General features: G+C 47.4%; 2 protein-coding genes across 4 annotated transcripts in view; one reads left to right on the top strand and one right to left on the bottom strand.

Moving 5' to 3' along the window:
• PPME1 (protein phosphatase methylesterase 1) overlaps positions 1 to 1,939 on the top strand; it is an 83,553-nt gene extending 81,614 nt beyond the window's left edge. Inside the window, exon 14 of the mRNA XM_003910403.4 lies at positions 728 to 1,939. Coding sequence (XP_003910452.1) covers positions 728 to 746 — 19 coding nt within the window. The 3' untranslated portion in view covers positions 747 to 1,939. The remainder of the gene's footprint in view (positions 1 to 727) is intronic.
• A 5,816-nt stretch (positions 1,940 to 7,755) lies between these two features.
• The window catches only part of P4HA3 (prolyl 4-hydroxylase subunit alpha 3), a 44,149-nt gene continuing 37,142 nt past the window's right edge, over positions 7,756 to 14,762 (bottom strand). For all 3 annotated transcript variants that reach the window (XM_003910404.5, XM_031653134.1, XM_031653133.1), the window contains exon 13: positions 7,756 to 14,552. In XM_003910404.5, coding sequence (XP_003910453.3) covers positions 14,482 to 14,552 — 71 coding nt within the window. In that variant the 3' untranslated portion in view covers positions 7,756 to 14,481. The remainder of the gene's footprint in view (positions 14,553 to 14,762) is intronic.

The raw sequence follows: 14,762 nt of genomic DNA, 5'->3' as shown, positions 1-14,762 counted from the left end.
TTCCCCCTCTATTGGTCTAGAGGAAGAAACAGGGCCAGGCCTCTCATCCTAGGAAGCTCTTCATCTGTTTAAGGAAACACAGTTGGGCTCTGTTGAGGAAGAAGAAGAGAGGCATGTTGACCCCAAACCAGGTTGTCTTGACCCACCTCAGCCAGCTCCTAGTCTGTACTGCAGAAGGCTTTTGATCCTCAGAGAGCCCACAACCCTGATGAGGAGTCATTCCTACCATTGAAAAGTCTCTTCTCTGATTTTGGTGAGGGTTCGGGGGAACTTGTTCCCCACTCTCAGAAAGTTTGAAGAAGAAATATTAAGAAAAGGAAATGACTTCTGCCTTAGAGAACTCTGAATTCCAGGGCCTGGGAGATGAGAGTAACAGGGCAGGGTAAGCACTGGAGATGATGGCGAGACCCTGGGACAGTAAACCACAGAACCGACACCCTTGTGCTGAGCCATCCCTCTAACAACTGACCATTGATGGATCCCAGGAACCAGCAATAAAGACCTAATTTCTCTACTGAACAGTGTTTGTCTGGGGCCCTTCGACCATTTGGAGCCTTGGACAAATGAGCAGCACACTGAGAGCAGACCCTGGGTCCAGCTTTGGTCAGGGCTATGAGATGGGTCAGATTTGCTTTGGTGGTCATTAGGCCGGGCTTCCTGGAGGACACAGATAAGCAAGGGAAAGCTATTGATAGTTACATTTGTTTTTCTTTCTGTTCTTCCACAGTGTGTTTCCTGGCTGTTAGTGACCTGCTGTCCACCCCTCCTCAACATTGAGCTCTGTTGTAAATACGTTGCACCAGAGGCCACTGTGATGCCACTGTCTCCTCCTCCCCGTCCCGCCTGGCCATGTGACACTGGCTCCCTGTAGACGGGCACCCCGAGATGTACCAACCTTTTCATGTATTCTGCCAAAAGCATTGTTTTCCAGGGTCCTTGACCAACTTTGGCTTCCCCAGTCCAAGGCTCCCCTGCTCCTTTCCCTTCCCTGTACTGGGGTATCTCCTGCCTGCTCTCCCTGCGTTGCCTAGGGTAAAGCCTCCAGATTTGCCATACTGAGCCCCTCTTCCTAGCATCAGGCGATACACCTGAGTCCAAATGTCTTCCCAGGCTCAGGGACCTCCATTCCTTGAGATTGTCTTGGCATGGTCCAACCCTGCCTCATGTGATGGACAGTGTATGGGGTGGTCCTTATTTTTCCCTTTCAAATAAAACACTAGTCAGGTACCATTTTATCCTAGTCATACTCTTCCAGGTTTGGAAGACCCAGAGAGGCCAAAATCCCATCCTTAGGCACCGGGAGGGGTGGTGGTGGGTAGCATCACAAGAAACCAGCCTGAAAATCAGGTCCAGCCAGTCCAAGCACATGGCCTCCCATCTGGGAGAACCCACTGTCCCACTCCACATGTCTGGGCACCTGCCCTGGGCTGAGGCCAGGCTGCTCCAGGGGCCTCTTGAGCCCTCACCTGCCACACAGCAACCCAGGTTAAATACAGCCCATGCACAAAGCCACAGGCCAAAGCCTTTGGAATTGTTTTTAATCATCAAATTTCACCATGTTCATAGCTGGTTCCTGGAGGTGTGCAGTGCCCTCTTGCCTCTTCAAACCTACAGCTTCTCTTTGCCATTTGTGGATTTCACGTCACTCCACATAGAAGCGTTACAGCCTGGCATCCCCAGTCTTTGCCTTCTTCCAGCTGCCTCGACAGCACTGCGGCCTGTCCCTATTGCCCAGGCACGCCATTTCCAGGGGCAGGAAGGAGCAGTGTCCTGAAGCCCATCTTCTCTGTGACTGTCTTAGGTGATGTGTAGCCCCCTCCATCTTTCCACTCAACAATCTCTCACCCCTGTCCTGCTGCATGGTCCGGAGTCTGGGACCTACTTCGTTTTTTGTTATTTATGACCTTGTTTAAAGAAAATAAATATCTCCCAACCTTTATTGGTCTGGTCTTTCTCTCTGAATTGTCCTTATTTCTGCTGATATGGGGGCAGGGGACAGCTCATCGGATTTATGGAACTCCAGAAACCCCTTTCCCTATAGCCCTTCAATATGTTCTGCCTGTCCCAGATCCAGAATGCCCAGTGGGATGGTCAGAGCCACCCTCCTCTGCAGCCAGGATGGAATTCCAGTCCCATCTCTCCTCAGTGTTGACTGTGTCGACTTTGGTCCAGAGCAGGGCAGTCTGTGCGCTCTCCACATGATCTCAGTCACCATAGCTTCACTTATGTGAAACTGTATCCACAACCCGAATCATTTCCTGAACTCTGAACACTTAGGCCCAGGTACCTCCTCCTGTCTCTCCCAGATGACCAAAAGCCACTTCATATTGACTATTTCTAAAGCTGAATCCACCTTCCCCCTGAAACTTGCTCCCCATGAAACTTGTTCTTCCTCCAGTGTTTCCTGGCTCAGTAAGTGATAGGTACCACCGTCTCTCCAGTTGTCCAAACCAGATACCCACAGTGAATGCCTTCTCTTACACCTACCTCAGGTCTCCCACCAAATCCTGTTCATTCTCTTTTCCGTGTCCCCTCTTTTCCATCCCATAGTCAGTGCCCTAGCTTAGGCCTCCTCATCTCTCACCTCGATCACTTCAGTACCTTTGCTGCCCTCCTCCTCCCCAGGTGGTTCGCCACACATTGTCAGAGGCGTCTTCCTAGTAGGCTCTGGGGCCAGGGTGGCTAAATTAGAACCCAAGGCCCACCCCTTACACTGTGTGGTGTGGCAACAAACTTTCTCTCTGTGCTGTAGTTTACTCATCTGAAAAATGGAGATAAACAGTATCTACCCCACAGAGTCTTGAGGATTATACAAGTTAAACTAGGTTAACTGGCTTTCTCGGTAACTGGCACATGGTAGACACTTAATAAGTAGTTCCTGTTATGACATTGTTACATTATTATAGTTAGCAACTTTATTCAGGGCAGTCTGTGGGCCAGTAGCCTCAGTATCTCCTGGAAGCTTGTTAGAGAACTGTGTCCCCATCTCAGACCTATTGAATCAGAACTCATCTGCATTTTAACAAGTGCATCAGTGTCTGAAAATGTCTGATTTAGTTGATGACGAAGTATTTCAGGGTAATTCATGAGCTCCCTAGTAGAGGAGAGAAGTTCCTTACGTGTGGTTTGATTTCTCTCACTGGAACCCTTTGCGGGTGCCTTTGCTGGGCTATGTGCCCTCTTGTCCACAAGAGGGCAGCATGATTACCTGTGTGGTTTTCAGGGGCACCCAGGTTCATCAGGGGAAAGTCATAATGGTTACTAAATTTTGAGCGTCATCTAATTCACTTGACATACATCTCATTTAATCTTCACAGCAACTCTATGAGGTAGGTGCTGTTACCTTCCTTTTACAGGTAGGCAGACAGGTCCAAATTCCTACAGCTTGGAAGTGACTGTCAGAATTCAAAGCTGGCTTGCTTCCACATCATGCTGCTCCTGGATGCTACAAGGGACCCTGGGCAGAAGTCATTTTGGCCCAGATACCTGACTTAAAAGAGCAGGAGGAGGATGACCGTGGAGATGAACCCTCTACACTTGATGGAGGAGGCTGAGAATGAATGAAATGCTCGTGAGCTTTGTGGTTGGTTGTGTTTTAGGCCCTTTCATCTCCATTCATCCTTTGCATCCTTGTGACGTACAGGCATTATCCCCAATTTAAAGGCAAGAAAGCAAAAGCTCAAAGATGAAATGGCTTGCCCACAGCCACAGCCCGAGTGACAGCATCTTTGTCTTCTGATTCCAAGTCTACTGAGCATTCCATCACACCCCAGTAGAGAAGGGACCATTCATGTATTCACTTAACATGGCTTTAATGAGCACCTACTATGTGTTGGCCATAACAGTGTCCTTGCAGAGCCTAGAGATCAGCATGTATGAACTCAGGAAGGGAATAAAGAAGGATACCCCAGGATCCTTGAATGAAGGATTGCCACAAAGAAGGAACATGTTTGGGACAAACCAAAGTCCCTCTGTCACACAGACACTAGTGAATGTCCAAGGGAAACTCCTTCCCAAAAAAGGAGGATAGGCACATTTTGGAGGCAGACATAGATCTGATGGGGGAGAGACAGAATCTTGAGACTGGGAGGACTCAAGACAAAGGCATGAAGGGAATGGGGCATGACTTTGTAGCCCCACGCTCTTAACATACTGTTAGGAGCATTTGCTTATTAAGCAAACCCAAACACCCAATATGTGCCAGGCATCCAATGGACTTTGTAGACAGAGGTAAATAATGAGATTCTTAAAATGAACTCATTGTCTAGAAAGACAGTGATAGAAATAGTGACCACGTTGTAAGAAGGCTGGGGGTGGGCAGTAACTAAACCTATTTGGAAACAGGCCAGGAATGGTTTCACAAGAGGTAGCATTTTTTTTTTCTTTTTTTTAGACAGAGTCTCCTCCATCGCCTAGGCTGGAATACAGTGGTATGATCTTGGCTCACTGCAATCTCTGCCTCCCAGGTTCAAGCAATTCTCCTGCCTCAGCCTCCCAAATAGTTGGGGTTTCAGGTGCCTGCCACCACACCCAGCTAATTTTTGTATTTTTAGTAGAGATGGAGTTTTGCCATGTTGGTCAGGCTAGTCTCAAACTCCTGACCTCAAGTGATCTGCCCGCCTCGGCCTCCCAAAGCGCTGGGATTACAGGTGTGAGCCACCAAACCCAGCCAAGAGGCAGCATTTGAGTTGAGCCTTGAAGTATCACAAAGTGGAGGTGGAGGAGGAAGGGCAAGACATTCCAGGTAGAAGGAACAGCACAGACAAGCACTGGAGACTTGAAAGTCAGCCTAGGAAGAAGACTGTGGCTGGAGTATGGGCCGAGACAGGAGAGGAGGTAGGAGGCAGGGCATAAAGGCCTTAAGTGTCAAGAATAAGGAGTTTCCAGAAGTTATTAAGCAGGGATGTGACAAGGTCAGGTCTTTTTTATAAAGGAAAGTCACCCTGGTAGCCTGCGTAGATGGATTGGTGGGTGCCAGACACGAGGCCAAGAGGTCAGTAAAGAGGCAGTTTTAATCGGGCAAGGAAAAGACAGAGATATACTTAACTAGGACAGTGGCCACCGGGCTGAGAGAACAGGATAGTCTCAATATTTTGGAGGTGGAATGAACAAGAAAGAAACTAGTTAGATTTCAAAAGTGAGGGGCCAAGAACCCTTAAGTTGGATGCAGGGGCCTGTCATGCAAAGTGGGGGTTGGAAGTGAAAGGTCAAGGTTTTACCAAGGGAAAAGCAAGAAGAGAGCTTACACTAGCAGCAGAGAAAGCTAAAGGCAGTCACACTTCTCCCTGCAGTCACTGTTTTGTTTGCAATCTTGGAGCCAACGCTGCTGCTCCAGCTGGCCACCCCATCAGCAGCCAGAATCAACACATTCTCAGTCTGGGGCCAGGGCTCAGAAAGTTATGTCAACTCAAGAGGCTCCCTTATTCCTCGAGCTGGCTTCCTCTCCCAGCAGTTTGCTAGAAAACTCCAGCCCACAGCCAGGCAAAACCTTGGAACCCAAGACTAGCGGAGAGGCTGGCCTCTTCCAGGTGCAGGCAGTAGGTGACTGAGGAGTGAACAGTGTCGAGGGAGAAAGTTTCTTCCTGATTAGTGACAATGATGCCATTCCATAATGACTTAAGAATGACTAATCAAACAAGCTTAGAATAACTGACATGATACCGTCTGTATCATTATAAAGCACATTTATAACCTTTGAGACCTCCAAACTCCTCTGGAGTGGGGAGGGCAGACAAATCAGCAGTGCCTCCTACAGATGAGGAATTCCAGGCTCTGACAAGGAAAGTGATTTGTCCAGGGTCACACGGTAGCACAATCTGGACTAGAACTCAGGCCACCTGACTTCCAGACCAGTCAGTGCCATTTTAGTCTCACACCATAGCAAAAGGAGAGGAGGGGTGGGGCAGGGGCGTGGAGGACTAGGGCCTGATGGTGAGAGAAATGCTCCAAGCTCTGTTCAGCCTCCTACTAGCTGGGTGACCTCTGGCACATCACTTCCTTCAGAATTTCAGGTTCTGCATCCCAAAATGGGGTGATAATCCTTAATTCACTAGGTGTTATGAGGGTAAATGAGACCTAAGTATCCAAGTATAGTAAAAGCTGCTGCCTACAGTAGATAAGGTGAAAAACAGTAGATGCCATGGCACTAAGAAGATAAGGGAATCCCCAAAGGGCGGGGAGACCAAGGCACAGCCATTCTACTACTCCTGCTGGGTGGGGCTGCTCAGGCAGAATTAGTGGAAGCCAGTGTGCCCCTGGGGCCTGAGAGCGGCCCACGATGCACCCTCCTCTGGCCTGGGGACGTCCTTCTCAAAAAATTTTTGGCCAGGAGCAGTGGCTCACGCCTGTAATCCCAGCACTTTGGGAGGCCAAGGTGGGCAGATCACAAGGCCTGGCCAACATGGTGAAACCCTGTCTTTACTAAAAATACAAAAATTAGCCAGGTATGGTGGCAGGCACCTATAATCCCAGCTACTCAGGAGGCTGAGGCAGGAGAATCGCTTGAACCCAGGAGGCGGAGGTTGCAGTGAGCCAAGATCACGTCACTGCATTCCAGCCTGGGTGACAAGAGCAAGAATCCATCTCAAAAAGAGAAAAAACTTTTAACCAGGATTTTTTTTTTAATAGTAAACCATAGCTAACACAGTATTTCTCATTTTAACCATGTGGAAATGAACAGTCCAGTGGCATTAATGACATTCACAAGGCTGTGGACCACACCACTATCTATACCCCAACTTTTTCATCATCCCCAGCAAGAACTCTGTACCCATTAAGCAGTGACTCCCGCCTGCATACCCAGCCTCCAGCAAGAACTCTGTACCCATTAAGCAGTGACTCCCGCCTGCATACCCAGCCTCTATTCTGCTTTTGGTCTCTGAATTTGCCTATTTTAGGTAGCTCACAGGTGGAATCCTACAATATTTATTTTGTGTCTGGCTTATTTCATTTAGCATAATGCTTTCAAGTCCATCCATGTTGTAATGTGTATCAAAATTCTGTTCCACTTTATGGCTGAATATTTTAGTACATGCATATTCCATATTTTGTTTAGCCATTCTCTTGATGGACACCTGGGTCTGCTTCCACCTTCTGACGATTGTGAATAAAGCTGCTATGACCATGGGTGTACAGCTATCATTCCATTCTTTCAGATACATACCTGGGAGTGGAATGACTCGGTTAGATGACAGTTCCGTGTCTATCTTTCTGAGACATCACCAGTCCGTTTTCCACAGTGGCTGCACCATTTCACATTCCCACTAGCAACGCATGAGAGTTCCAGTTTCTCCACATCCGTAGTGACACTTATTTTCTGTTTTTTAATTGTAGCCATCCTAGGAAGTGTGAAGTGGTTCCTTATTTGCATTTCAAGACCGCAAATATGGAGGGAGAAGGAGGGCTTTAGGGTCAGAAATGTGGGCTGATGCTGGCTGGCCCAGGGACTTGGGGCTTGCCCTACCTGTCCCATCCCAAAATCATAAGAGACAGAGGGACCCAGGGAGCTGGACAGGGAGGGAGGGTCTCTCTAGCCCCAGGCCCTGGAGGGTTCACAAGGCTTAGCAGCTCACACAGTGGCAGCAGGATAAAACCATTCCTTCAGGTTGAGCCTGCTGACAATTCCTGTTCCCTTTTTTGTTGCCAGAGAGTAAAAAATAGAGATTCTAGAACCCCAGAATCTGGAGAGAATTGTGAGAGTTTCTCACCATTTTTACAAGAAAATTGTGTATTTTTACAAGAAAATTACATGTACAATTTTTAAAAGAAGATTTAATGTAATTTTTTATTTGGTAAATGGAAAAGCAATCTGTTTTCCCAAAACAGATTACAGATCATAAAGTTAGACAAAATCTCTTCTCCTAGAGTGATATATCTGAATTTGTAAGACTAAAGAAAGTTTTAGGTTTATCAAAAGAGCATAAATGGTTTTATTAGGTTGGTGCAAAAGTAATTGTGTTTCTTTACCATTAAAAGTAATGGGAAAAATCACAGTTACTTTTGCATCAACCTAAATAACAGTTGGACAAATGTTAATCTAAGGACCTGTGAGTTAGGGTGATAAGCCTTCCCACCTCCATATGCACATATGGACCTCCTTATCCTTCAATATCCAAATCAAAAGTCACATGACCCCATCACATGAAAGACACAATCATGTCTCTCACAACTTTGATAATGACACAGGATTCTTCCCTGCTACTTGCCAACCGGGGACCTCCATGGCCAGCAATGCCTCCTGCCCAGGCCTCACATGGCCACAGACCTGCCTCTGGAGGTGCCATGCCCACTGACCCACCTGTGCTATAGCTTGTACCCACATTCAGGGGTTCTTGAGCTCTTTCCCCATGTCCAAGAAGAATGAGGATATGCTGACAATTTGAAGAGTGAGGATGGGCAGAGAAGAATTTTATTGAGTGATAGAAAAGCTCTCAGTGGAGAGGGGACAGGAGGGGTGGTCCCCAACCCCTGCAGTCAGATGGTTTCTCTATCTCTCTGTGCCTGGGTCTGGGGCTTTTTATGGACTCAGAATGGGGAGTGTGTGCTGACTGGTTTGTCAGTATGCAAAAAAGGTTAAAGCAAAGACACCACTCACAGTATAAAAAAAAAATTAGGACAGGGTAGGTATATGTAAAATAGGTGAAAGGTGGGGAGCAATCAGAGGAAAGCGCACTGAATGGGAAAACAGGTTCTCAGTCTGGTTCATGGATTTAGCTGGGACTTGTAGCTGGACTTTAAACTGTCTTTGTCTTGAAGGTAGGATTTCACTGGGGACCCCATCCTATCTGCCTAGGCATTTGTCTGCTTCCTGCCGTTATCAATAACATTTTATACGTTCCTCTTTCACTAGTATTTCACTGGGATTGTAACTATTTTCACCATATTTTCACATACGTCAGTATTTTCACTAGTATTTCACTAGTATAGTCATTGTGGGTTCTCTTTTCTGGGAGCTCTTCAAGGTCACAGACTCAATCGGTCATCCCAGCATCCTCAGCCCCAGCAAAGGTCCTGGCCCAGAGGCAACAACAGGAATGCTTAGCTGAATGAATAAATGACAGGCCACACATGCAGTCTGTGCTCATTTGTCCACTGTGCACCTGTTCCAAGAAGCACCTGTGGCGCATTGGAAAAAGCGTGTGTCTCTGAGCCAGGAAACCTTGCTTCTGGTCTTGAGCTGACACTGACACACAGTGGAATTATGGGCAAGTTGCTTTACTTTTCTAGGGCAGGGGAACTAACTACTGCCCTCCAGCCCCATAAGGTGATAAGCAGGTGAACAGGAGACATGGTGGTCATTATTTTATAGTTATGCTCCATCTGAAAATGTGGTGGACTTTAAAGGTGGTAGGGATGTCATTATCTATGGGGCTCCATCTGAGCGATGCCCTTGAACCCTGAACCAAAAACACTGTCACCATGCAGGCATCCTGGTGCCTACAATTCACTCCTAGCACCTTATTCCTTTGAGCTAATCTTTGATTTCACCAGGCTACCCATTTCTAACGCAAATATGCCCCTGTCGAGGACAGGGAAACTCTGTCACTCAAACCTTAGGGAGAATGGGCAGATCAAGCACTTCATGGGAGGGGTCCTGTGACCAATGAAGTGAATATAAAGAGGGATGTGGCAGAGAGGAAGAAGGGAAAGAGGCAGGCTCTGATTCCAAAGGGGGAGAAAATTGTGGGGGTCCACAGCGGGGAAGAGAGAAAAAGTCCAGAAAGAGGTTTGAAGCAGCTAGGAGAAGTGGGAGACTTCCCCCCAGGCTCCAGATCCTGGTTCTGCCCCTGGCTGTGTGAACTCAGTGATGTCTTTTCTTTAAACCCCACTTTCCTCCTTTGCCAAAAGGGATGATAATTGTTGTGACTATGATACAGGAGAGTGATCCACGGCAAAGAGTAGGCACAAATGTTTGTTTCCTCCCCCTAGCCCTTAGCCGATTTCATAGTTCTACTCAGTACACAGCAATCTGCAGGTCAATGTCCCTCTCTCCCAACCCCAGCCCCTACACACAGGCTCCTTTGCTTCTCCCAGCTTGAGCAGCCAAGGCCCCCAACAAGAGACTCTTTCAGTGGTTCTATGAGAAGGCAGTTTGTGCTGCCGTTGGCATTACTGGACAAGAGTCCCCGGAATCAACACCCTCTTGCTTTCTCCTCCCAGACAGCTCTCTCTACTCCCCTGTTGTGTCTGAAAGAGGGACAAGCAGGATGGCCGCTGCACCTTGCATTGCACAGGCACACATTCTTCCTCTTTCCATGTGTTTCTGGGGCTCTAACGTGGACACCCTCAGCATATTCTGGCCATAGGGTCCTGCTCTCGCTCCAAGCTCCCACAATCCTTAGGATGAGCAGCACACAGCTTCCCACTTGATTCTATCCAATTCTCGCTTACATCTGGGCATGGACCAGCTCTGCCTTAAGGGCAGTGAGCAGGCTGTCTTCTTTTCTTGGATTCTCATGAAGCAGCTAGCATGGGCCGGTCACTCAACAAGTGTTCACCATACATTTCAGAACTGATTCATTCCTATATTCAACAGATATCTACATCTGACAAGAGTTCTTAACTATTAGGCATCAGTGGCACAAGGGATAGATCTTTTCAATACCTGGGAAAATGTTGGAGATCCCCCTGCTGTAAAATTATTGGCTCCAAAAGATTATTGTCGATGGAAGCACAGAAGTGACAGCAAAATAACATGGAATACAGACAACGGAGGGCTAGTTAAGGTCTTTGGTGACAGACTGACATGGATTTGAATCCTGCCTCCGCTATTTTATACTTGGATGACTTCAGGCAAGTTATACTTTCTCTGCCTCAGTTTCCCTCATCTATAAAATGGGCATAATAGTACTCATCTCATTTTGAGGCTTAAAGGAGACAAATACACCTAAGTCCTCAGCACAGTGCCTGGCCTATCATAAATGATATGGTTACTAATGATAATGATAATAGACTTTAATGTAAAGAATATTATCTGGAATCAGGCTTGCAAGTGATATATAGTGCAGTGCCAGAAACCCAGGTTGGACAAGGCTATTGGAAAACAGCTCACAGAACAGTGCAAGAAAGAAAGAAACAGGCTGGGTGCAGTGGCTCATGCCTGTAATTCCAGCACTTTGGAGGCTGAGGCGGGAGGATCACTTGAACTTGGAGTTTGAGAAAGAAAGAAATAAAATTATAAAAATATCAGTGCCCCAAGCCACAGTTGACCCTGCTTAGAATTAGCTGTCTATCTATCTACTAAGTGGGACCCAAGGCCATGCCACTTTATCAGGACTGATCAGATTCAGAGGGCATGGAGACTAGTGCAAATATAGAATTAGGCAAATATAACAATTCGTGCAAATATAAGAATTAGGCCTTTCCACTCTAGGAGCAACGTGGTTTTGAAAGCCGTCTGGTGGAAAGAACACTGGTAAGGGAGACAGACCAGCCCCAGCTCTACCAGGAAGCCCCAGGAAGCCACTAACCATTCCCACCTCACTTTCCACAGTACCTGCTATGCTCTCCTCCCTGGGGAGGTGAAGTTCAAGTGGAGTGGTAAAGTGTTTTGACAATGAACATGCTGGCCAAAAGTAAAGTGTCACTGTCCCTACAGCATGCCCCCTAGTATACACCCAGCCTGGTCTCTCCTCAGCCTCTAGGGACTCTGCTCATCTTCAAGACTTGCTCAAGTCCCTCCTTCCCATGAAACTTCCAGGGGTGAGGGGAGCCTCTTAATGCAGCCTGTTCATGTCTCCACTCGTGGCCACATGTCTCGTGATGATTTGAGGGTCTGCTCCATTTCTAGGGGCAGGGTCAGCATGTAATTCTCCTTTCCCTCCCTAGTGCCAGCAAGGGCCTGACACTGAGTAGGCACCTTGTCAGTGTGACTCGAATAAACAAATGAGGCTTTCTCAACTACCCCAAATCACAAGGCTCCCCTCCCTCTTGATGGCAGCATTCAGTGGTCATTCATCTCTTTCTGCATGCAACATTGTCACATTGTGCTTCAACGACACTGAACTCAGGATGCATTTTGTCTTATCCCCCTACCGGCCCAGCTTCCAGGGCTGCATCCTCTGTATCCCCACAGCACCCACTGAGCCCAGGGCCTGCCCCTGAGGATTACTCATTAAGCAGTTATTAATTTGCAGCCAGACTTTTCTGAGTCTCAGTCGCCTGGTCAAGATGTTTGATAACTGCCCCATCTCAGACATTATTAAAAGCGCAAGATTTGGGGCCAGTCTGTGGTACTCTCAACAAGTGACTTAACTCTATAAATCTGCCTCCTTATCTGTACAATGGGGATAACTGTATTGACCTCATAGGGTTGGAATGAGCATTAAATATTTAACGCATGAAGCTCTTAGAACAGTGCCAATACTCTGATTAGCTCAGACCCATCCTGTAATTCTGAGAAGTCCAGGTTCCGTGATGAAAAGGGAGCAGCCTCCCCTGCAGACAGTCGCTTTCTGTCTCGTCTCAGGCCTGTTCCTCTTGGAACTGGAGGAGGCAGGTTGTGAGTAGTGATAGTAACTTAGTAAGAGGATTTCCAGAATCCTGGTGTGCTCTGCAGAAATCCTGGGAATGTGACAAGATGCACTTCAGACTCTGAGGAAGCTGGGCATTAGGACATCAGAGCCTTTCCCTTGGGGCCACAGAGCTCTGGGAAGCTGAGGTCCTACGGGCTTGCGGGGAAGGGGCAGAGACGGCAGGCATCCAACCACCCAGTCCTTACACTGTGTGGCTTCCTTGTGAGCAATACATGCCCACAGCCCTGTGAAGGATCCTGAGCCAAGTGGCCTGAAATGTTCTCTTGGCACAAGTGCCCAAATATCACAATCACCCATCCATGCAGCCTTAGCCCCTGCTAGGCCTTTTGCTGGGAAACACTTCTCATCACACTCCACTTACAAAAAGTCTATGTCCTCCAGAGCACAGCTCAGAGGATGCCTTTCAGAACTGCTGAACGCCTCCTTACGCTGAACCAGACCTTCTTCTGGGGCTACTGAGAGGAATGAGGAGCACAGAGCCTAGAGGGGGCAGCCTGGCAAATACATAAACATTGAAATTCGGTGACCTGAGGGCTGGAATAGAGGCATTTACAAAGTACAGCACAGCCACAAAGCACTTTCACTGCAAGGAAGGCAACTGACCAAAGTTAAACAAATGAACAAAGTCATTTCAATCCTGAGAAGTGTTATGAAGAAAACAAAGTCAGTTCATATGAAAGAAAGTAGCTGGGTGGTGGCATGGTCATGGAAGCTCTGTGAGGTAATATTGAGCCACTGCATTGAGTGGAATGACGAAAAGAGCTCAGCAGTGGAAAGACTGAGGGGATGGCAAATGTCAAGGGCTGAGAAGTGGGAGTGAAGGTGGTGGTGATGGACATGGTGGTGATGGGGACAAGAAAGAATTCCAGTATCTGGAATGTAGCCGGGGACAGTGGTGGGAGGTGAGCTGCACTGAGATTACAGCATAAATAAAATGCTGTACAGTCATTCCTCAGTATCCATGGGGAGTTGGTTCCAGGACTTCAAGAGGACACCAAAATCTACAGATGTTCAAGTCTCTTGTATAAAATGGTGTAGTATTTGCATATAACCTGCAACCTGCACACATCCTCCCATATACTTTGTCACCTCTAGATTACTTATAATACCTAACACAATTTAAAAGCTGTGTAAGAAGATGTTATACTGTGTTGTTTAGGGAATACAATACAATCTATTTTTTCTGTACTGAGCATGTACAGAATAAAGTCTGTTATCATCCATGGTTTTTTTTTTTCAAATATTTTCAATCTGAGGTGCAATCCATAGATGGGGAACACATGGATGTGGAGGGCCAACTGTACTGTGCCTTTTTTTCCACTCAGCATTATAATGTAAGAATATTCTCAGTTGGGAAAATGATTTGTAAACATTTTTAATGACTGTATTAAAAAGCCATCATATAAAAAGAAAAGAAAGTTGCTTTCAACTTAAAAAAAGTCCTTATATAATGTACCACTTGTCTGGGATATGCTTCTGGGAGGGGGACACTCCCTACTTGGGCTGCAACAGAAGACAGTAGGGAGAAGGGCTTAAAGTTCTGGGAGTCAGGCTAGCCCCTCCTGCAGGTGTCCTCATTACCACTTCTTGGTCCCTGTGGTTAAGGTTCAAAGTGCCAAAAGACCCACTGATCGAACCTGAGACTGTCGAGATGTCCTGTTCCCAACAGAGAGTATCTGAGCTCCAGAAACTTGCCTCTCAGGCCTCCACTCCCCGCTCCTTTGTACTATGCATCCTACTCTGACTCCCATGGCTGGAGCAGATCAAACGTACATTCTGTGTCCCCTGGTAACGACCTCTCCCTTGCCTCTGATTTGCAAGGCACAGGCAAAGCTGACAAGGCCTTCCTGCAGGAGGCTGCTCTGCTTTCTCCTCTCCTACCCCAGCTTTTGGCTCCCGGCTTCTCTGGAAAGCCACAGGACTCCACCAGCTTCTCTCTGACAACAGTTCAGTCTTCAGGGCTGGAGCTGCAGGGTCTGCGGAATTCCTGTCCATACTCATGTATCCACTTGTTGGCCACTGGGAGAGAACGGGGAAGAAGGAGACAGCAGACTCAGCAGAGAAAACAGCAGCAGTGCTGCAGACTGGTGCGCACTCACAGGGGCATGTGAGTACCCCCTTAAATTCTGCATCCTAGGCAACTCACTTGCCCATCCTAGTCCTGGCCTCACTATGGACTACAAGCTGTTTGTTCCAGCAGATAAATAGCAAAGAGGACATCGTCCTCTG

The sequence above is a fragment of the Papio anubis genome, chromosome 12 (assembly GCF_008728515.1).
Source record: "Papio anubis isolate 15944 chromosome 12, Panubis1.0, whole genome shotgun sequence".
In the NCBI taxonomy this organism is placed as follows: Eukaryota; Metazoa; Chordata; class Mammalia; order Primates; family Cercopithecidae; genus Papio; species Papio anubis.
The sequence above is the reverse complement of the archived record's forward strand: the minus strand, read 5'-3'. Positions and strand labels throughout refer to the sequence as shown.